Source organism: Paramisgurnus dabryanus, chromosome 1, assembly GCF_030506205.2.
Source record: "Paramisgurnus dabryanus chromosome 1, PD_genome_1.1, whole genome shotgun sequence".
NCBI classification, from domain to species: Eukaryota; Metazoa; Chordata; class Actinopteri; order Cypriniformes; family Cobitidae; genus Paramisgurnus; species Paramisgurnus dabryanus.
In genome coordinates this window covers 54,850,593-54,872,987 of record NC_133337.1, presented here as the reverse complement: position 1 = coordinate 54,872,987, position 22,395 = coordinate 54,850,593, and the positions used below count along the sequence as shown (strand labels likewise).

Below are 22,395 nucleotides of genomic sequence, written 5' to 3'. Positions count from 1 at the left end.
CCCGTCTCATGATTTTGCTTTGTAATCTATCATTGACTTTGCTCTATTGATGCTCTATTTTAATATACAATGCAGATGACAACACTTTTAACAACAAATTGTTTTCTCCATAGTGACAGTACAAAGAGTACTGTGTGACGCTGGTATGCAGCTAAATAAAGGGTTTAATTTAACCGATCGCAACCATTCTCACCCCCATGTCTGTATCTACAATCCAACGCTGATATTATCTTTGGGATTGAAGCAGATCAGAGTCAAGCATGGGTATACACATTAGGTTTGGATTACCTTGAAATAGCCCGAGTAGCCACAACCAAGGTCCAAAATCAACTACACTACTCCAAACATCTTGATTAAGAAGTTTAACACACCATAAGCACTGTAACATCACATTCATGACAGAAAACACTTAAGTAAAGAAATATAAATATGACACTTACGATTAGTACTATTAACTAGTGAAAATGTAAAGACATACTTAAAACATTTGTTGCTTATGTTTTTTGTTTTAGTAGTTTTTTTATAAGCAATATTATGCACACATCTCCACAGTGATTCATAAAGATTAAACTAGTATCTCAAAGAACATTACATTTACACGGAGTTAAAAGTTTGATAAGGGCTTATGACTATCGGTCTCACAAGTAGGTCTAAAAAATGCATATTTCATCACAGTGAGCAATTCGATTTATTATCTCACTAAAGACAATTTTTACTAAGCCTCAAATATTCACTAAAGCTTGATGCAAGTACTAAATCTGCTTTATCTAAACCAGTTTTATCAAAGCCACAAATATAATGGCGTATTACCTGATATGTCAGTAAAACAGGTGTTCTGAGAAATATGACAAATCAATGTCTGAACAATACTGTAAGGAGTGAGGAGAATATGAATCCCGTTCATAAATTGTGCATGCTAGTTAATTAGAGAACTTGGAGGCGGCCCTCTGCCAACATCCACCAATGGAGTGAGTCTATAGCACGCCTACAACTGTTTGATAAATTGAAACCTATTCGATACCATTAAATTGAAGCATTATGAAAGACTTTGTGTCTTCGACTTTACGCAGCGATGCGCTATAATGTTTGTCAGTCTTAAATCAATGTAGGTCCTTTGTAAACTAATTATCATAAAACAACAGCTTTTGTTGAAATCATATTTCCATTTTAATGACAATTTTGAGTAAAATAATTGATTGCTTTAATTTAGAAATAAATGGCATATGCCACAAAGTATGCTATATAAATAGCATGTTATAATCCAAATGTTTATACAATGAAAATATCTACTAAGTACATTGTAAAAACAAATCTATGTAAAAAATCTATCTAATCTGTATAAATTACAACTGGCAGCTGGCTGCCAGTAACTTACTGTAGATTTTAAATGTAGCTTATGTTAACAGTTTGTTCAAAGTTAAATGAACATTAAACATTAACAAGTCTTTATTTTCTACAGTAAGTTACTGGCAACCAGCTGCATTATAACAGCTATTTTTTACAGTGTATGGAGGAACAAACATGCAAAAAAGTGTAATAAATGTAATTTATAAAATAAATAAATAAAAACACATGAATATATTTTAAATTAATCTATGCATACACTTTTATTAATATCTTAATTAAATGTATTTATTGATTCAACTAGGAAAGGATGAGGCGGTCCTTGGTTACGTTTATTATTGGTTGAGAGCTCATGTATAGAAACATCAGATCCAAACCGTAGTTAGAAAGTTAAGCGCATTTTGCTGAAATATGTTACTTACCAGAATTTTCCAGATAAATTTTTTTTTTTAGTTTAAATTAAATACAGAAAATAATAAAAAAATTAATTCAGGAAAATTTTTATTTTTCTGTTATTACATTTATACATTTTTAAATATTGCATATTTGGTCCTCCATAACTGTGTGTGGCATGCAAAGACAAACCAAAACAAGGACACCATTCCAAAACAAGGAATTCCTCAATAAAAAGAAATATCAATCAATATCCTTCTGCATCAAAATTGAAATGGGGAGATCTGTATATCTGTTTTTGATATTATGGTATAAAACAGAGTTCAATATAACAAAAAGGAATATAAGGAGAATGTTTATGTGAATCATCCTGGCAGACTGATAGAGGGGGGACACCTCCAGTGTATAATGCTTAAGGCAACTATTATTTTCAAGCTTGTCTTCATTGTTAACCTCCCAAATAATTAATGACTTTTCCTCATTAATCCACACTAAGATGATATTCTGTAAATTTAACCTGTCCTATTTTTTTCACATATAATCTGACAGAAATACAGACAGTTCCCTTTCATTAAAAAACAAATGCTCTTGTAGTCAGAAACCATAAAACCATTATTATGTTATTATTATTATCAGTGACAGGCAGATCAGTTCTTAAAATAATAAGTCAATAATGACAAAGAAGCAAAAGTCAGTATGAATCATAAAAAATATATAGACACAGGCCTCAGTATGGGCTATTTAAAAGATTTAAGGACTAAGGCTTTTTTTACAGGAATGGTTTATGTAAAATTATATAAATATCATACGTACATAAACACCGTTTAGGTCTTCATGTACATCCATGTACTCTTTTTTACACACATCCACTTTTACAAATAGGAATCCGATAAACAAAATAGATAAACCTAAGACACCGTACAAACATGAGATCTTATACACTTATTCATTTTTACTAAAGTATTATAGGACTAGTGTTGAACAGTACTACTCAGTTGTAATAAAAACATGCAGGACACAATCAAGGCAGGTTTATGCATTCAGTCTCTCAAGTGCACACATTGTTGTCCAGACTTCTTTGAAAGAGTTACTGCAAGGTAATGCAACAAAAACAAAGAGGAACCTCATAAAACAGTTCTGATTAAATATGGAAAGCTCATACAATTATTAAGTCATGTTTATATTCTTACTTATCAATTCAATTTACGTAAAGGAAAAAGATTAACTGTCATAATCTTTCAATAAAATACAATAAAGTTTTCAACCTAGCAAAAAGCACTTTTTACAATACAATTCAATTTAAATTATTAAAATATCTGTCCAAGCATTTTACACTGAACACGCTTTACTCAGACACATTACAAAGTGAAATGGGTTGTGAAAGCTGGTTTATGTTTGTTAGTATTTGGCCATCTCTAAACAATGGCAAGGTTAAAGGAACACGCCCAGATTTTGGGAATTTAGCTTATTCATCGTATCCCCCCGAGTTAGATAAGTCCATACACACCTTTCTCATTTCCGTGCGTCCCGTAACTCTGTCTGACACAGCCCCTGCTAACTTAGCTTAGCACAAAGACTGGAAGTGAATGGCTCCAGCTAGCAAACTGCTCCCAATAAGTGACAAAATAACGCAAACATTTTCCTATTTATATGTTGTGATTTGTATAGTCACACCGTGTACAAATAACAAGGTGATATGAGACACAGCGATCTTTTAACAGTATACATACTGGGAACTATATTCTCAGAAGATGAAGCACTGCTACGTGGGTGGAGTGATTTGCTCGCAGCACCAGAGAAGCCCCTGGTGAGGAGCAGAAAGTTCGGTCAGAGTTATGCTAATCACTCCGCCCAAGTAGCAGTGCGTCGTCTTCAGAGAATATAGTTCCCTGTATGTATACTGTTAAAAGATCGCTATGTCTCATATCACCTTGTTATTTGTACACGGTGTGACTATACAAATCACAACCATGGATTAAAGTGAAAAAAATTCTTCTGACTGAAATTTTTTTCAGGCCAAGTCATATTCCTTGTAAAAAGGCGAGACCAATAGCATTCTAAGGGGAGATGTTTTTGCCATTAATGCCATATTAAAGTCTACTGTGGCATTTATAGGGTTGCCAACTGCTATGAAATACAGCAGCAGTGCGAGTATGTTTTTTGTGAATAAACAGTGTTAACACTTAATTACAACATATGATAGCTTTATTAATAGTTTGTTAATTTACAGCTTTACTTTTAACACAGTCCTTTAATTGAACCATTACCTTTAATATCTGTCTAAAACAAAACACTTGTGACTCCTGCACTGAGGGTTAAAAACGTTATCCCGTCATGTTAATCTACTTGTTGTGACAAACTAAAAAAATTTAAAATGTAGTTTGCACGGCATTTCAGATTAAGGTGAAACAGCTAAATAACTCCCTATATAAAAAGAAATATGAATATCACCACCTTTAATGAACCTTAATTATTTATTCATTGTAAATCTTATTAATGTTGGCATTTACTTATACATTTTTTTAAATCAAGGTTGAAACTGTTAACATTAGTTAATGCACCATACTGCTTACTTCAATAATCTAACTAACATCAATTACTTTAATGACATAAACATGAATTAATAAATGCTTATATACTCTATATTTTCTATAGTTTGTTCATGTTATATAATGCATTTAAAAATGTGAACAAATACAACTTTTTCATATCATATTATTCAGTACACATAAACGAATAATCCAGGGTATGTTCTGCTCACACAACAGCTTACAGTCACAGCTCTAATACAGTAAAGTTATGTATGAATATAAACCCTGAACGAGCAACTCGAATAAAACTTGTGTACAATTCGCACAGGATGCCTGTAATCATAGTGACAGTTGTACATCGAATGATTGTACCCTTTATCAACAAATTATTATTTTACAATAGAGGCAGAGCTGAGGTGCTATCTTATGTGCAATGTTATGCACTTAAAACAACGCATTGTGCGCAACGTGCGTATATTACACAAGAACAAAATTCAAACTCACGTATAAACAGTCAGTGATGAAATAAGGATAATAAACAATAATGTATATATCTTAGTAAAGGTATAAATTGATTTAGTCAAGAGCAGTGAGAGATTAATTGTTTGATTAACATTAGTGATAGTTAACTTTTTTCTGCTGTTTACTTTCTCCTAAGCTCTAAATGGTCGTGTTTGAGGATACTTGCAAAGACTGGATTTTTGACGCATAACCTTATGTAAATAAAGCGGCAAAAATACTCACAAGCTCAAAGAGAAGCGAATGCGCGACTTGCTTATTCCCCTCATACAGAAACAGCGCATTTAACACTGTTGTTATTGTTTCAATTTAAAATCACTTGTTTTTAAATGCGGATACATGTACAAATGTCAACATTTCTTGACCACGCGCACATGCAACTGCAAGAACTGACAGGTGGATGACATCAAAGTACTGCGAGAGCATTTCGGAAGCAGTCTCGTCTAATGAGTTCTCGGTTCGCTCTCACGGGATTTTGATGTCATCTGACTGCCTCTTGGTTCTTGTGGCGCCAAGTGAAGTCTACCAATGAGTTTAACAACACATTGTATCAGCCACTGGTTAGATCAGCGTAGCGGTCACAAACGATCACGTACGAGACAAACCAATTACCCCCAAAATACAGGACCCTAGGCTTACTGTGCAAAGACACGTAAATTACCTGGCTGTTTGATTTTCTTAGCCCACGAACTGAAAGGCTTGCCAATCTTCCTCATTTCGCTAAGTCAAGTTAATCTCCATTGGTTTTATACACCTTTATCGATGTCCAAAACATCGGATCCTTCCTGCATTACAAGTGGATCTGGTGCGTATGATTACAGAACGCTTACATTGGAGAGAGGAACGTGATTTCGCTCCACTCCAGGCTTTTATCACATTCCACTTAACAAGGTGAATACACGGCGTCTTTATGAAAAGTTAATTTAATAATTTTGCAACTGACGGAAATCCGTCGTAGACTCGCTGCAATCGACGGAAATCCGTCGCTACGACGGAGAACTTAAATCCATGCACAACACATAAATAGGAAAATGTTCGAGTTGTTTTGTCACTTATTTGGAGCAGTTTGCTAGCTGGAGCTATTCACTTCCAGCTTTGTGCAAAGTTAAGCTAGCGGGGGCTGCGTCAGACAGAGTTACAGCACGCACTGAGATGAGAAAGGTATGTATGGACTCTGGGGGATACAGTGAATAAGCTTAATTCTTAAAATATGGGCGTGTTCCTTTAAAGGTAAAATATCTAATCACATAGACAAAAGAAAGGTTTGTTTCTACATTTGGTGTTTAGTCTTACCATAATTTCCCTGGTTCAGGCAATCCTCCCGCACTGCGGGACTACATGGCCACGTATTTATCAGAGCCAAATCTGAGGAAACACAAGCAATATTTTGATGAACAAATCAATGTGATGAAGAAGAAAAAAAGAATAGATTTTAGGTCAGAAATGCACTTACGCTCCTTCTTCTCTCAGTAGCGCCAAAAACTTGTTAACTCTGTATTCAAGAGGCATCTGAAAAAACACATACAGTACGAGGTTATAACACACCAGGAAAATATGATAAAAATATATAAAAAATATAGTTTTTGCAGTAACATTGCTCAACTTTTCGGGTGCCCTTTTCTGAAAAGTTCTAAGATGTTAAAAAAAGACAAAGCCCCTGTCAGCTATGTAAAGCCTTGAGGGCTCATAGGGGCCCTGAGTGAATCTGCAAGGAGCTGAGGAGGGGCGGCAGTAAATGGCTGTTGAGAAGGGGAAGTGACAAGAGTGGTGATAAATCCAGCAGGCATTTTAATTTATTGTCATGTTTTTTTTTTATAATTTCACAATAGAAAAACATGAATCTAAGAAGTTTTTTATATGTAAGCAGACAAATATCTCATTTAAATCTTATTAGATTCAATCCAAACCCATAAAACCCAACTTAAGTCATTTTTGTGATTTACTCTTTTCTAAATAAAATCATCCTACATAATGCAAACAAACATTCTTTGAAAAATATAACCTTGATATATTGACTGAGTAAAGTCATGTCAAAGATTGAAATCAGCTTAAAAACACGCTTTTTGCAACACACAAAATTACCTCATTTTTCCTCATTTACAATTCTACATTTGGCAGACCCCAAAGCTATACATTTCATCAGTATGTGTGTTCCCTGGTTATCAAACCCATGACCTTTGCTCCTCTACCACAATGCTCTACAGCCTGAGCTACGGGGTTAAGCTTAGTCATAAACTAAACTGTCCTGTTAATGCCCCATTACAGACTTGAATCCGACAGGCCTTTCGGAGGAAAGCTTTGAGCATGGAGAAGACAGGCACCAGGAAGGAAAATTAATGAAGGTGTATGCAATAACTTAACTTTTCAATTGCCTGCGGCCGTTCAAGAGGTGGAAACTACTGAAAGCATCGAGGGAACGCAAAGTGCGGCTGTGTGCAGCATGTCCCGGCAGACTCAACCTCATTCCTCTCTGTGGGGAAAGCGCTCGGCTCTGCCACATTACTACATACCACAGCAATTACACGGCATCCAGCACAAACACAACTATGATTTGGGTTATGCCAACAGAAAAACAACAACTGATGAACAATACACTACAGTAATACCTTGTTTACAAACGATTAAGTAAACCATGTATTATCTTGACCAAGAACGGTATTAAACTGGTCATATATCATTACAAAAGGTTAAAGGGTTTAGATTTGATATCTGAGCACTGTTTCATAAAATAAATGTCTTGAGAACAGTCTGCTTTGGCAAGGAAATCGAAAGGCTTCAATCAATACCAGAAGCACGTCACATACACCAGCAGTGATGCATACGAGCCAAAGTATGCACAGATGAAGACCACAGAGTTTGACTTTGTTTACTCGTGTGTGTCAAGAACTGAATTCATGAGGAGACACATCTGGAGGGGCTTGTTTTCATTATGGCCCCACAAAATAATTACATTTTATAGCGACTCAAACCGCAGTTGATTTAGCATTACAGCTGTGAGTCAGTGAGCCGTCTAGACGATTTTGAGGTCATGAGGTCTATCTGCGTCTTACCTGCAGTGACATCTCGATGAGCATCTGAAGCTTTTTAATGCCCAACCACACAGCCTTTCCTTTCACCACTCCTGCGATAGTTGCTCGTTCCTTGTCCTGAAAGCCGCCGAGAAGCTAACCCCACAAAAAAAGAGACACAACCAATATTAAATACATCATGTAATGAGCAGGAGAAACAATTATCACACAAGAATAAATGAGACAACTCTTATTCAGGTTTACCACACCTTAGTTAACTTCAAATTCAAGGACCTTTCAAGGACTTTCCAGGTCCAATACCCTCAAATTCAAGGACTAAATGTGGGGACACATTTCAAGTGAGAGTACATTGTTACAATGACCTTTCGAGGGAACTCGTACTGCATCACTGCGGGACACTTTGGGGACGCCTCCAAGGGTAAATGTGTCTGAATGTGTATATCAAATTCAACCAATGGTGAGGCTTAATGACAAAGACAGGGTGACCCAGGAGCCAGAAGTAAATCGATTTCTGAAATATTGCCAAAGACAGCGTTACAGACACGCAGGACGTATGGCAATGACGCAGCGCCTCGTTCCCTTCTCAGGGAACAACAGTTACATACGTAACCCAAGACGTATTTATTTGTCAAATACAACTATGCAAAAAAGCATTTTGGTATGAATCAACATTCACATACAGAAGATATAAACATTTTAAACTAACAGTTCAGCACTTGTGCTAAAAAAGTCTAGAATTTTATGAAATTCTCCTACACTACACAGGGAATAATATGGATTTTTTTTTCCCAGAAAACGTCTTGCATAAAACAGATTCAAGCACTTTCAATGACCTTTATCTATGCATGTATATTTAAAAAAACTTCCCAGGGCCTTGAATTTTCCCCCCAGATTCACAAACTTTCAAGGACCCGCGGGAACCCTGCTTATTAAAACCGAAAGGTTGCTTTGACTGCAGATTGCTGTTTGTGTGAAAGCACCTTGCGATTGACAATTTAACCTTTTGTACAATTCCTCCATTGTTTTCTTCTATGACCTATGATGTTTTCTTTCTCTTGCTGGTTTACAAGATTACAACTCTTCACACACGTTTAAGTCTCCAAGAACCTCACCTCCAGAGCCTCCATGAGATGTTCTCCACTAGAGATGTTGGGGATGTGGATGGTAGTGCTGAAAGTGTCCAACATTCCCATCTCCTGCAGGACATCTTTCCTGCTGGTCGTGCCAATAATCAGCAACTTACGACCCTGCGAAGCAACGCACAAAAACCTCTCAGTATACAGTACACATAAGTTTGTGTAAATTGATTTTTTTATAAACTGTAGGAACTCTTGAGATGTGCAGATGCTAGACCCTATCTAGACCCTATCAGGGCCATTCCCAGAGCTCTCTGCAAGCAGAAGGGATTATGGGTCGCCACCCTGTGGCGCACAGTATATGCTGGCGCATGCAGATGAGGTGCCACACAGGCAGCGGGCCTGGCAGGTCCCGGTTCTCTCACAAACCCTTTCTATGGATTCACCCAGGACCCGACTCCCTGCTGTGCGCTGCTCTATACAGCCCTGATCCGAAGCGCTATTCAAAACACCTTACAAACACAGCACAACACCTATTCCTGATTGACATACAGACACACTGCTGTTTCCTAATGAAATTTTAAGCCCACACAACAGTAGCTTGGGGAACCTGTGCACCGTGAAAAATGCATAACACTACCGCAGCACAAAAATGCGGAGGGGCATGTCATTGCCCATAAGTATAACTTAGATTTTTACATTTGTTGACTGATGCATACTTGTTTAACTCCTATTTAAAAACTGTTACATGAGCAGTTACACGAGTAAGTATGGTGGCACAAAATAAAACGTGACATTCAAACTAGGGCCCAGTAATATTGCTTGAAGTTTGAGCGAGAGGGGGAGCAGTCAGGAGTGATGATGTTACTGCGCGCAGAGGTCGAAGTGCTGCAAACTAAGTTCTCTTCCGCCGTACAATACGAATCTTATTTTTATTCACTTAAAAAAATTGCCATGTTTAATTTTGTGCCACCATACTTACTTGTGTAACTACTCATGTGTTTAAATATAAAAACTTCTAAATTCATCCTTGTTTGGATCCTAAGGAATGAATGGGGCTAGGCTAAATGCTAACAAATTCACGACACGCTGTACAAAGATAAAATGCACGCATTAAAAAAAGATTGGTATGTATTGATTTGTCTAAATTGAGGTAAAAACATAGTAAAATATTGAAAAACTGTGATGTTTTCCTTTAAGTTGAAAAACAATAGTACACCCCCTTAAACAAACTTTGTGATTTGAACTATCATTCATGTGCAGATTTATGTGCTGATGTTTAAAATTGATGGTTGAGGTAAAAATAACCTTAATAAAATACATATTTACTCAAGCAAGCTCTACTGACCCTAATTTGAAGCTGTGGGGTAAAATAATCCCACAATATCTTGCCTCAAAGACTAAAATAACTTGAATGTCTATGAATAAGTATGCAGTGAGCTTCCCATTGCAGTCAAAGGTCTGAATTTTCTGGCAAAGAGGTGCTGCCCCCTGTCTGTGGATGCCTGGTGTGATCTGTTCTCACCCGAGGAGGAGGTTTCTTCAATAACACCAGCAGAGCCTGCAGCACCAGGTTAGAGAACCGTGGACCGATAGGAACAAAATCTGTAAAGAAATGTCACAGACGTTAAAAAACATGGAGAAAAGATGGACAGAAGTGTATTCTGATTTTGTCCCCATCACTTTCCCCCATAGTCTGTGGCAGGGATACACATAATACAAAAGAAGCATCTTCATTTGTCAAGCAGGATTTTCATTCACACGTCTGATGAGTTTCAGTACCGGTATTATAATGATCTGGTACTAGAAATCTGGCCAGGAAAGTTCAAGGTAGCACACAACAAACCAGCTTTAGATCGCTGATGAGAGCCCATAATGAGATACGGTAATGAGAACATAATAAGCAGATAATGCATATGAAGAGAGAAGACCTTCATGAGAACGTAAAGAGCAGATAACAACTACAAAAGCAAAGATAAAGAGAAAAAGCCATGCATGCTGCTGTGAATAGTGCCGTTCACACCAGTTTGACACTGGACTCACCCAACAGTCGCTCTATGTCGTCCACCAACACACAGCTCAGCTGGGACTTGTAGGCATCTTCAAATATCTAAAAAAAAATGAAAAACCCATTATTAAAAGACACGGCTAGAATACCCCATAGATAAACCTAAACTTCATAACCTACAAGAACAACGTTGTTACCTTTTTGATGGCTTGACACTTGGCGTTCTCAGAAAATCCAATCATTTTGTCTGGAGAGCAGATCTTGATGAAGGGGAACTCTGAGTCTTCTGCTATCTTGGCCGCCAGTGCGGTCTTACCGCTGTGTGGAGGGCCTGAGGGAGGAAAACGTTCACACTTTCAGTCATATCAGATTGCAGAATTATGCTGCATGTTTGCTTGTGTGAACGAGAGAATAAGAACCGGGAAGAATGTTATTTTCTTAAGTTTTGCGTGGATATGTATGGCTCTTTTCTAAAACGTAGTGGGCTACCTCATTGGCGACAGCCTACATAGATGACTTCTATGGCAACATCCTAATTACAATGAAATTTCATAAAGAGTGCAAAATTTGGAACACTCTACATCTGTGGTCTTCACTATTTTTTTCATGAGAGCCACACTGATAGGTCAGGGTCAATAGGAGAGCCGCCTTTACCGCAAAGTATCAAAAGTTACATCCAGTCATAAGAAGCATGTCTGCTTATCAATCGGTCAATCTGTTGCAATGCAATAAATACAAGGGCAAATCATTCTTTATCATTTCCCAGTCAAATTTGTAACAGAGACAATATGATTTCCCTTAATGACAAAAACAGGATTTTAATGTTAAGCATAATAATACGCTTATGCAGTGCCCCCCAAACCACCAGGGGGGCACCTTTCTCATAATTTCATGCGGCGCTGCACAGAACGCTTAGCAAGTGACATAACTGTGCCGCGAGAGCAATTCGAAAGCATAACAAGCAATCTGATCTTACGGTACTTTGATGTCATTTGACATTCGCTCTGTGTAAGCGCTACATGCGATTGAACATGCTAGGCGTCCATCTTGATCGAATGGGTATGGTTTTCTAGCAAAGTTAGTGTCCGAAGCAGAAAAGACAGAAAAGCGCATTCCTGCATGATCATATCACTATAATATTTACTGCCATGCGAGCCACAAATTAAAGCTTGCCGAGCCGCATTCAGCTCGCGAGCCGCGCAATGAAGAACACTGCGTCTACATAGACAACAAATAGCACATTCAATAATTGCAAGTAAGAAAAAGTCCACTGTTTTCTACATAAAATCATTCTACATACTGTAAAAAAACTGTTAAAATGTAACCTTGATATCTTTAATACTGACTGAGTAAGACTAAGATCATGTCAAAGATTGAAATCGATGATTGAAATCAAACTTTAATCCCCCAATCTCATATTTCATTGAGACTTTAGCCTGGATTTCACAGACAGGGTCACATATTGGAAAATATTTATTAATCCTAATTAAACTATTAGGATTAGGAGGCAGCATTAATATGATGTAGGGATCGACCGATATGGATTTTTCATTGCCGATGCCGATACCGATTTTTGTTTCATCAGCCTTAGCCGATGACCGATACAGGCTGCCGATTTTCTTTAGCCGATATTTGGGGCTGATACTGCTTTTGCTCACTCAATTTACATCATAAAAATTATGTTTAAAAAATGGCATGTTGTTAAAAAGAGATGTTATTAGTTTGGACAGTTCTTACATTTATTTAAGTCTAGGACTAGTCTTATCCCTGTCCGGGAAACCGCCCCATAGAGATGAGAAATAAAAACCCGCTTTGTTCAGCTATAATCAGCTGTTAGGCCGAGCTTTCGATGTTGTCATGGAAAGGTTGGTTGTTTTTAGTCACATGAACTGCAATCGCTCGTCTGTAAATAATGCTGTAAAAAAAGAAATCGCTGAACACGGCAGCCATGTATCGCCCGATGCCGATACACATAAAACTCGCAAATATCGGCCCGATATATCGGCCGGCCGATATACAAAAAAAAACAACCAACCTTTCCATGACAACATCGAAAGCTCGGCCTAACAGCTGATTATAGCTGAACAAAGCGGGTTTTTATTTCTCATCTCTATGGGGCGGTTTCCTGGACAGGGATTAGACTAGATTATCACTACTATGATGCATAGATTTTGGAACAACCTTAACATCATGAGCATGCCTATGGTCTCTTAAAATACTGCTTACAGAGGCAGCTCACTAGGTTTTAATCAGACTGTGGTGTTGTTTCCTGGACAGGGATTAGCTTAAACCAGGACTAGGCTTTAGTTTAATTAGGAAATATAACTAGTTTTAACAAACATGCCTTGCTAAAAACATTACTTGTGTGCATTTTAAGGCAAAACAAATGGCACTGAGGTATTTTAAGATATGTCAGTGCAAGTTGTTTTCAGTTTGGACAGCTCTTACACTTATTTTAGTCTAGGACTAGACTAATCCCTGTCCGGAAAACCACTGCTTAATGTTGTTTATGTATGTAATGTATGCATGTACTGTGTGCGTATATGACACTTGCCTTCCAACAGCACAGTTACAAGTGGTGTGCGTTCACTGTTCTTCGTCTGCTGCACCAGAAGTTCTCCATCACCCAGTATGTCAGACACACCATTGCTCCACTTCACAATGCCGTTCATGATGTAACTGCAGTAATCCTCCTGATTAGTTCCAAAAGCCTGTACAGGAAGAAATATTATACGGGATATTAAAATAAATGATAATTCAACACATGCCAGAGGAACATTCACAAAATGCATGATGCATATCTGTACACAGATACTGCAGAATAGCAGACCCTAATCTGATTGACGGGTTTCTATGCAATAGATATTAAGGAGTCAGGGTACTTTTAATTGCATCTGTATATTGTGTCTTTTGTGAGTCTGTAAAGTAGTCAGAAATGCAGTCAACTTTGTCAGATGGCTAATTTCTGCTTAACATGAGGTTCTAGAAGAGATTGCAGTGTGGGCCATATTTAACCTTGATTGATAGACAAATAGTCTGGATTTTTATGTATTTTTTTTCTGTCCAGGATTTGATTACCATGTTTAATTATGTCAACAATAAATGCATACTTACAGGCTTAATATCATTGTTCAGGGATGCCAAGAAGTCACTTCTGGTGATCTGAAGAGTCTGAGCTTTTTCTGTGTCTACCTCCACCTGAGCGCTGGCCTACAGGAGCAACAACACACACATTTTCATCATCAAACTCTGTCAACTTAATCAATAAGAAACATTTAGAAGCTGAGAGAGAGAGAGAGAGAGAGAGAGAGAGAGAGAGAGAGAGAGAGAGAGAGAGCGAGAGAGAGAGCGAGAGAGAGAGCGAGAGAGAGAGCGAGAGAGAGAGAGAGAGAGAGAGAGAGAGAGCGAGAGAGAGAGAGAGCGAGAGCGAGAGAGAGAGAGAGAGAGAGAGAGAGAGAGCGAGAGAGAGAGAGAGAGAGAGAGAGAGAGAGAGAGAGAGAGAGAGAGCGAGAGAGAGAGAGAGAGAGAGAGAGACCTATTACACCTGTTTAAGCTCCTGTCATTGTGTCAACACCATCAAATATGCGAGTGTGTGGGCTGTGCCATCTAAACACACACACACATATTTGTCCAGCTGTCTACATGAGGACACACCATAGACTTAAGTTTTCATATAAAATGTATAAAGGGTCAATGATGTGACGCTAATTACTTTGTGTCCGTATGGTTCAATTAAATGTAAAAGGGTTAACATTTTAAAATAAATTTGCAGATTACTTGCATACATTCTCTTTATTGAAGTACAAGAAATTTATTGAGGGAAAAAGATTTCTGGTTTTATTTCATTTTGAAAGAATATTTGTGAGATAATTGCAAAAATATTCAATGTGGTGTACCTAGTCATGTGTCAATTGGTGTAACTAGTATTTTTTAAATAAAAATATATTCATAAAAAATCTGGAATAAAATATAATCATCTAGGGGTGGTTTCCCCGACAGGGATTATCTTAAGCCAGGACTAGGGCTTAGTTTAATTATGAAATAGAACTAGTTTTAACCAACATGCTTTACTAAAAACATTACTTGTGTGAATTTTGAGGCAAAACGAAGGGCACTGAGGTATTTTAAGATATGTCAGTGCAAGTTGTTTTCAGTTTGAACAGCTCTTACATTTATTTTAGTCCAGGTCTAGTCTAATCCCTGTCCGGGAAACCACCCCATAGTTTAGTGTAATATGATTTTTTTACATACATTTTTACATAATTTTTCAAAGATTATTTAGAAAACAGACACTGTTTTCACTCAGCATATGTCAGGACAAATATTACAAAAAGGCATTAAAATTTACAATTAGAAATAACTAATAAAATGATATTTTTTGATGATTACTTGCATGCCATCAAGGTGGAAAAAATATTTAACATCTTAATTTCTAACAAGTTAATATCTTAACTTTCATAAAATGGTGCAAATGTAATTTTTTATTGCATACAATTAACATAAATACACTATTTGCATTGAAATAAACCTGATGCATGCTTTTAAATTTTTTTTTGAATTTCTCATCATGCCAAACCATTTTGGTCACTGACCCTAAAATAATAATGAATTTTCTGAATAAAATTAATTTATAAATATTTTTTTCTTTGAGTTAATCCACAAACAACCCCTAAAGAGGTTTTGTATTTAGCTTACCTGTTTCTTGACTTTCCGATTTTATCCCCGAGCTATAACCAAGTTAACACACATTCAGTACACAAGGTGCTGATCTTAGAGGTGCATTTCAAAAATGTACCTTCAAATGATTAAATTAAAGTACAAAAGAAATCAAAACACGTCTGATGGACAAACCGGGACTGAAACAATTTGGATGTATGGCTTTTAAACAGCATGCATCATACTACAGTACATCTCTAATAGGAAAAAAGCAGATTTACACAAAGATGCTTGTTATATCTTTCTCTCTCTCTCCACACCTATCCAATGCACAGTTGCATGATCCTAATACTTAATTTCTACTGCTTTATAATCAGTATTATCATTATGTGGGTCTTCTTGTAAGACATGAAAGAGGTTTTTTAGTAATAATGTTTTGTTACAATCAAGCACTAATGTAATCTTGTCATCAAATAGCATGGTGCATACATTGCTGTAATCTCATGTTAATTGAATTTTATTTGTATAATAAATCAGTTTGTGATGCGGAGCTGATGTTGAGTTCCCAGAAGAGCTCTGAATGGGTTTAGTTTAAATAAACCATACAACGTTAAAGCTGCGCTGCCACACAGAGGATCAACTAGTCAACTAGCGCTTGCATCATACCATCATTTTGGTTTAGATAAATAACGTTTAAAAATGTAGTTTTTCTGGTATTCATGATCAGCGATTTTTCCAAAACTGTGTGCAACCTTAGACAATTTCTGTATGGTACTGAATAGCAGCACATTATCATGTCATACCAAAATCTGCAATAAATTGCTACCTTATGGTTTTTTTTTGTAACACTAGAATATACCTTGATATGACGGTTCATAGCAGTTGACTGGGCAGCCCGAACAAGACCTTCAAGCTCAGCTCCGCTGAAGTTCTTGGTCTCCACAGCCAGCTCATTGATGATGACATCTTTGCCTAACATGTTTGACTGTCTCATCTTCGCTGTGTGGATATTGAGGATCTGAAGGCGGCCCGTCTCATCAGGCAGGCCTGGAAAAGAACAGAAACTCACAAATCATTCCCTGGAAGGAAATGAGCTGTTGAATTGGAAGAACAGCATGTACTGATACGTCTTAATGAAATGAGTCATGGTGGCTTGTTCTTACCGATCTCCATTTTGACCTCCAGCCTACCCGGCCTCAAGAGAGCTTCGTCGATCAGGTCAGGTCTGTTGGTCATTCCTAAAATAAACTATGATTAGGTGAAAAGCAAAATCCACAGCAATTTTGAGTGTAAGTGAACAACACATGAATGTGAATGTTCACAAGCTGTGTGCACATCGCCAGCGACATGAGCGACATTGACTGTCTTTTGGGAGTGACTACCAATGAGAGTAAACCACTGAAGCTCATGTCACCTGTCCCTCATCAGTTACTGCAGTGGACGATAACTTGTTTGTTTATAAACAGGACAACCAGAATTAGAAACACCTCCTGATGACTTGATTGAAAGAGACGTGTGACACACAGTCACAACAAAGTCCTTGCTGGTGTGCACAGAGCTTTACATTACTACTGTTTGTTCTCACAGGAAGTTCTTACCAATAACCAAGATGTTGTTAAGCTGCTCCACACCATCGATCTTGGACAGGAGCTGGTTGACTACAGTGTCATGGACCCCTGTGCTTCCCGCCATGCTGCCACGTTGCTTACAGATGGCATCGATTTCATCAAATATTATTATGTGCAGTCCGCTGTTGGCCCCCAACTTTAAAAGCGAACAAAGAAAAGTATTAAACATTACAGGGTTACATAAATTGTTCCTCTAGCTTAACTGGCACATCATTTGAGCAACGTAAAGGTTATGGGTTTCACCTCAGGAAAAAAAAAATCACAAAATGCCACTTAAATGCACTATAAAAGGTCACTTTGGGATTGAAGTATCTGTCAAATGCATGAATATAAATGTAAATCTTACATTTTGTTATAGTTTTCCCTGTAAACAGTTTGAAGTGGAAGGAACATACTCTTTAAGAGATCATGTAATTGGCCAAAACTTTGAATATACCCATGAGTACAAGAAAAAAAATCATGAATATTTATATGTTTTGAAATACTGTACACTGTAAATAAATGTATACAGCAGGGGTGGGCATTCCTGGTCCTGGATGACCACTGTCCTGCAAAGTGTAGCTCCAACCCTAATGAAACACTCAATAAGCGTCTGGTCCGAACTTTACTTCCGGTTTCTGTTTGTTTTATGGTCTGACAAGTTGCTGAAACTGAACTCTTAAAAAAAATACCTCGTCGAAAATAACAAATGTTTTGGGTTCCTATGTAATCTATGTGTTGTTTATTTTGCTTGTTATATAAATAAACTACTTTAAAAGGACATTGTTTATTCTTTGCAGAGTTTACCGGAAGTTACGTGATGACCACGAAAGCCGCGTGTTTATGTTGTTACTGCCGAAACTGTCTATACAGGATATCTGCTGAAAGATAATTTTGCAATCTATTAAGCTGCGTACACAGCAAACACGAAGCATTGCATCCTTGCTCTAGATTACTCGTTGGATTTAACTTCGTGTCATGCTAATTTTTCACCTGCCTTGAATATTTTCAACTTGCGCAAAGACGCGTTTTAGGCAAATAGCACCTGTTTTCGTGGCAATCGCGCAGCCCAACTTGCGTCATTCGTTTCACCCCCGCACGAGTTTGCATGTATTTGCGTCTTTGCATTTACTATGTATGTATTCTACTCACGCAAATCGTTGAATTCACGTTGGTGTGTATTCCCTTATTAGGAGTGCACTAAAACATAAATCTAATGCACACTGACTGACTAATGCACTTGTCCAGGAAGCAAAGTAACCAGCTTATGTGTTGACATTGATCATTTGTTTCCACAACGCATGGCATTATCTTAAAGCAACACTAAAGAGTTATTGCTCTTTGCTCCCCCTACAGGTTAGACGCGTAATTGTTCATTAGCACTGTCGTAAATACTGCAGCATAGCTGGCTCTGATTGGATTGTAGGTCTGCCGTAAAGCAAGTTTTTGTAGTTTTCACTCGAACTACAGGATCAATACCCGACGGTTGGAAACTTCTTTAGTGCGCTTTTGGCCGATAGAGGGCTGCAAAGCGAATGTGAAAGTGCCATTCACCCTGTTTTGAGTGGATGAACCACTGAAACTTTTTTGGAAACGTTATTTTGGTAAAAAAAACTCTTTGGTGTTGCTTTAAAATACATCAGTGCCCTTTGTTTTGCCTCAAAATGCACACAAGTAATGTTTTTAGTAAGGCATGTTTGTTAAAACTAGTTATATTTCCCAGTGGAACTAAGGTCTAGTTCTGGCTTAAACTAATCCCTGTCTGATAAACCACCCCATAAAGTTGATCCTGATTGGTCCTCTTCTGTGCATTCGAAGTGCTGATTAGCTCACGCAGATAGAACCTTATAGAGCCAAGTTAGAGTTCGACTTTGTAGATAGAACCTTTTTGTTTTTTAATAAAACATCCCAAAATGTACACAACTTAAAAAAAACATCACATAATGTAAATAAGTTGTCACAGAATAAGAATATGTGAATAACTTAATTTTGACAAAAATGTCAGTTAGAACCTTATAATTCCAAGGGGACGAACTGATGAATTTCGCATTCCAAAATATAACGTATGCGCAGCTGTCGCTCTCTCTGCTGTGCATGACAGCACCAACAGAGTTGCGTTGTGATTTACCTCCTCCTGTAGGTTGGCGATGACGTGAGATTATGGAAGTGAACCGGAGTTTGATTGAATCAAGTGATTAGAAAACCAGACCAACACTCAACACTCAAGCACAAATCCACGGCCACGAGCCCAATGTGAAAACGGCCTCTCTCTTTTTTTTCTATAGTGAGCTCTCAGTTATGGTTTAATGCCAGGCAGGTGAATGGACTGTGACCGCACAAATGCTGCATGAACGGCGTGACAATGGTCCACAATTAAGACTTATCTTCCTCATCTCTAAAGCTGTCAGGGGCTGCGCTGTAACATTTAGCACAGATGGGAGACCGCAATGAGTCTGTATGGCCTCCCGTGAGTCAGGGTGAGGGGTCGGAGATAGCCGAAAACTCTCATTAAGAGGCGATGAGTGAGCTCTTCAATGTCATGTAGTCACACAGTCTACCACCACAACAACATCTCTTTCATAGCCAGCAGTTCACTGCCAAAGCTTCATTACACGACACCCTTGGAAACACTGTGATACTATAATTACATCCTAAGCAAACACGAGGGCACTTATGGTAATTCAGTAAGTATATTTCAACAATTTGGAGTTATTTGTAGAGCTGCTAAAGGGCTCAAAACCAGGAGCGGAGCTGTAAAAGAACGACGACCTTTGTGCAAACTGCAAACCGAAATTGTCCTGCCATGAAATTTTGACTGTTGGCAGACTAGTTCTTTCAAAACATTGAATATCAGTGGCTTTAGTCAAACAGCCGGATAAAGGATGGGTGAGTGAAATGTCTTGTATAGTTATTCAAAGCACTGATTTCTAAAGTGCGAAAAATCATAAAGATCTCCTGTGTTCTTACCCTCTTCTGTTCCTCCTCTGCATCCGCAAACAGCTTTCTGATGTTGGCCTCTGACTCGCCCACATATTTGTTCAGGATCTCTGGCCCGTTAACCACCTTGGGCTCTCTGGCATTCAGCATCTTACCGATCTGACGTGCCATAAGGGTTTTACCACAGCCAGGCGGCCCAAACAACAAGATACCCTTTACATGTTTACAGCCTGTGGATAGAACAAATAATTGTGGATTGTAAGAACAAAATCTGCTGTATAAACACAAGGCTGCCTTTGGGTTAGAGGCTTCCCAAGAGCATAAAAAAGGCATATAAAAAGTAACCATCATAGTGTCTATTACAACTTGCCCGCAGTAGCACAGTGGGCTTTTTGATATAAATGGCATTTTGGTCAAATAAAGGACCGTTTTCAGCCATGTCTTTGGTTTAGCAACATCTGCTGGATGCCATTTGGAGAGAGCGGGAAGGCTGTAGATAACCAGGAATCTTGAGATGGGAATCAGTATGGCCATTTACAGCTGATGACAGACTCGGGTTGAGAGAGGGCATGAGTCCAGAGGAGAAAAGGAGGCTGTGGCTGGGCAGGTTGAAATGACCTTTAGGTGGTGGGAGTTTTGGGAGATACCGAGTGCGTTGGTGTAAACTCCCACAAAGGCATCGGACAAAAACATACTCAGAGACATGCATACCTTTCTTCAGCACCTGGCATCCAAAACCAACCCCAATTAGGTCTTCACCTTTGCGCTATCAAGGCCCGCCATCTCATTAGAGCAGCCAGCTGCTTGAGCCAGAGGCCAACTCCTGCAGCCATCACCACCCAGAAAGGTCATCTCTCTTACACACAATGCACTGATACCCGTGTGTGTCTGCACACATTATTAAAGGGACACTCCACTTTTTTGGAAAATATGCTCATTTTTCAGCTCCCCTAGATTTAGACAATTGAGTTTTACCGTTTTGGAATCCATTCAGCCAATCTCAAAGTGTGGCGGTACCCCTTTTAGCGTAGCTTAGCATAATCCATTAAATCTGATTAGACCATTAGCATTAGTGATGCACCGAAATGAAAATTCTTGGCCGAAACCGAAAACCGAAAAAAGGAAGCCAAGGCCGAAAAACCGAAACCGAAATAAATGATTATGCCAATTATTAGTACAATTGCATTTATGGCCATCACTGTGTACTAACTTTACTAGGGGTGTGTGACGAATAAAAAAAACTCACAGTTCGGATCACATTACAGTTTTTGAGGCACAGATCAGATTATTTTTCGGATCAGCAAAAAGCAGGTGGGAAAAATCTAATAAACAATAAAGAAATTGCAAACATTTATAAAAGAGAACAAAGTTGTACATTAATAAGGTCTGAAATTAGCATTAGGTACAGAAATCAAATTAAATGAATCATAACACAATATATATATTATTTTTAGACCTATTTGTCTCTTTGTCATGGGTTGTTTGATTAACATTAATGACACAGATTTAAGTAGGTTAATCTGACTGTAATCTATACATACACTTAAGACATAAACAAATGTTTTTATTAGAAAAAGAATACTGTGGAGAGAATTTTGTTTATATGTGCCCTGTCAATAACAGCGAGATTTTATGTTTGCTTGTTTTTTTTTTAAACGCGTTTCTCTCTTATGTGCACTACCGAGGGCACTTAAACGCATGCACATACAGAGACCGAGGGTGAATCCCAAACAGCGCAACAGTCGCTCCACATAAAAACGTTACGTTGTGTTTCATTGCTTTATTCGCCAAATGTATGTTAATGGATTACAGTATGAGACACATTAACGCGACTCTCTCTAAAGTTTACACATGAAGACATGCTTAATCTTTGCAGACGCGTGCAAACAGCTCGACCGTGAGTGAAACCTGCTTGAGCACGAAGGGGAGGGGTGGGAGACGACTGATCACCGTGAGTGAAACCCAAGCGCTAGCGCACAGATGGGAGGGGCGCGGTTGACATTCATTTTCGGTTTACATTTTCGGCTGGATTTTTTATTTCGGCCCGAAACCGATAATGCCATTTTCGGCCGAAATTTTCGGCGACCGAAATTTCGGTGCACCCCTAATTAGCATCACACCCAAAAACAACCAAAGCGTTTCAATATTTTTCCTATTTAAAACTTGACTCGTCTGCAGTTACATTGTGTACATAAACAGATGGAAAATTAAAAGTTGTGATTTTCTAGGCTGATATGGCTAGGAACTATACTCTCATTCAGGCTTAATAATCAAGGACTTTGCTGCTGTAACATG

The 22,395-nt window shown here is 38.1% G+C and overlaps 1 protein-coding gene across 1 annotated transcript in view; it reads right to left on the bottom strand.

The window, feature by feature from the left end:
• Positions 1 to 2,331: 2,331 nt before the first annotated feature.
• Positions 2,332 to 22,395, bottom strand: part of nsfb (N-ethylmaleimide-sensitive factor b) — a 30,195-nt gene continuing 10,131 nt past the window's right edge. The window contains exons 9-22 of the mRNA XM_065242374.1: positions 20,131 to 20,330; positions 17,155 to 17,320; positions 16,720 to 16,794; positions 16,416 to 16,603; positions 14,015 to 14,110; positions 13,455 to 13,611; positions 11,098 to 11,231; positions 10,936 to 11,002; positions 10,418 to 10,497; positions 8,929 to 9,063; positions 7,838 to 7,951; positions 6,241 to 6,296; positions 6,081 to 6,152; positions 2,332 to 2,827 (exon numbers count right to left, since the gene is read on the bottom strand). Coding sequence (XP_065098446.1) covers positions 6,122 to 6,152; positions 6,241 to 6,296; positions 7,838 to 7,951; positions 8,929 to 9,063; positions 10,418 to 10,497; positions 10,936 to 11,002; positions 11,098 to 11,231; positions 13,455 to 13,611; positions 14,015 to 14,110; positions 16,416 to 16,603; positions 16,720 to 16,794; positions 17,155 to 17,320; positions 20,131 to 20,330 — 1,499 coding nt within the window. The 3' untranslated portion in view covers positions 2,332 to 2,827; positions 6,081 to 6,121. The remainder of the gene's footprint in view (positions 2,828 to 6,080; positions 6,153 to 6,240; positions 6,297 to 7,837; positions 7,952 to 8,928; positions 9,064 to 10,417; positions 10,498 to 10,935; positions 11,003 to 11,097; positions 11,232 to 13,454; positions 13,612 to 14,014; positions 14,111 to 16,415; positions 16,604 to 16,719; positions 16,795 to 17,154; positions 17,321 to 20,130; positions 20,331 to 22,395) is intronic.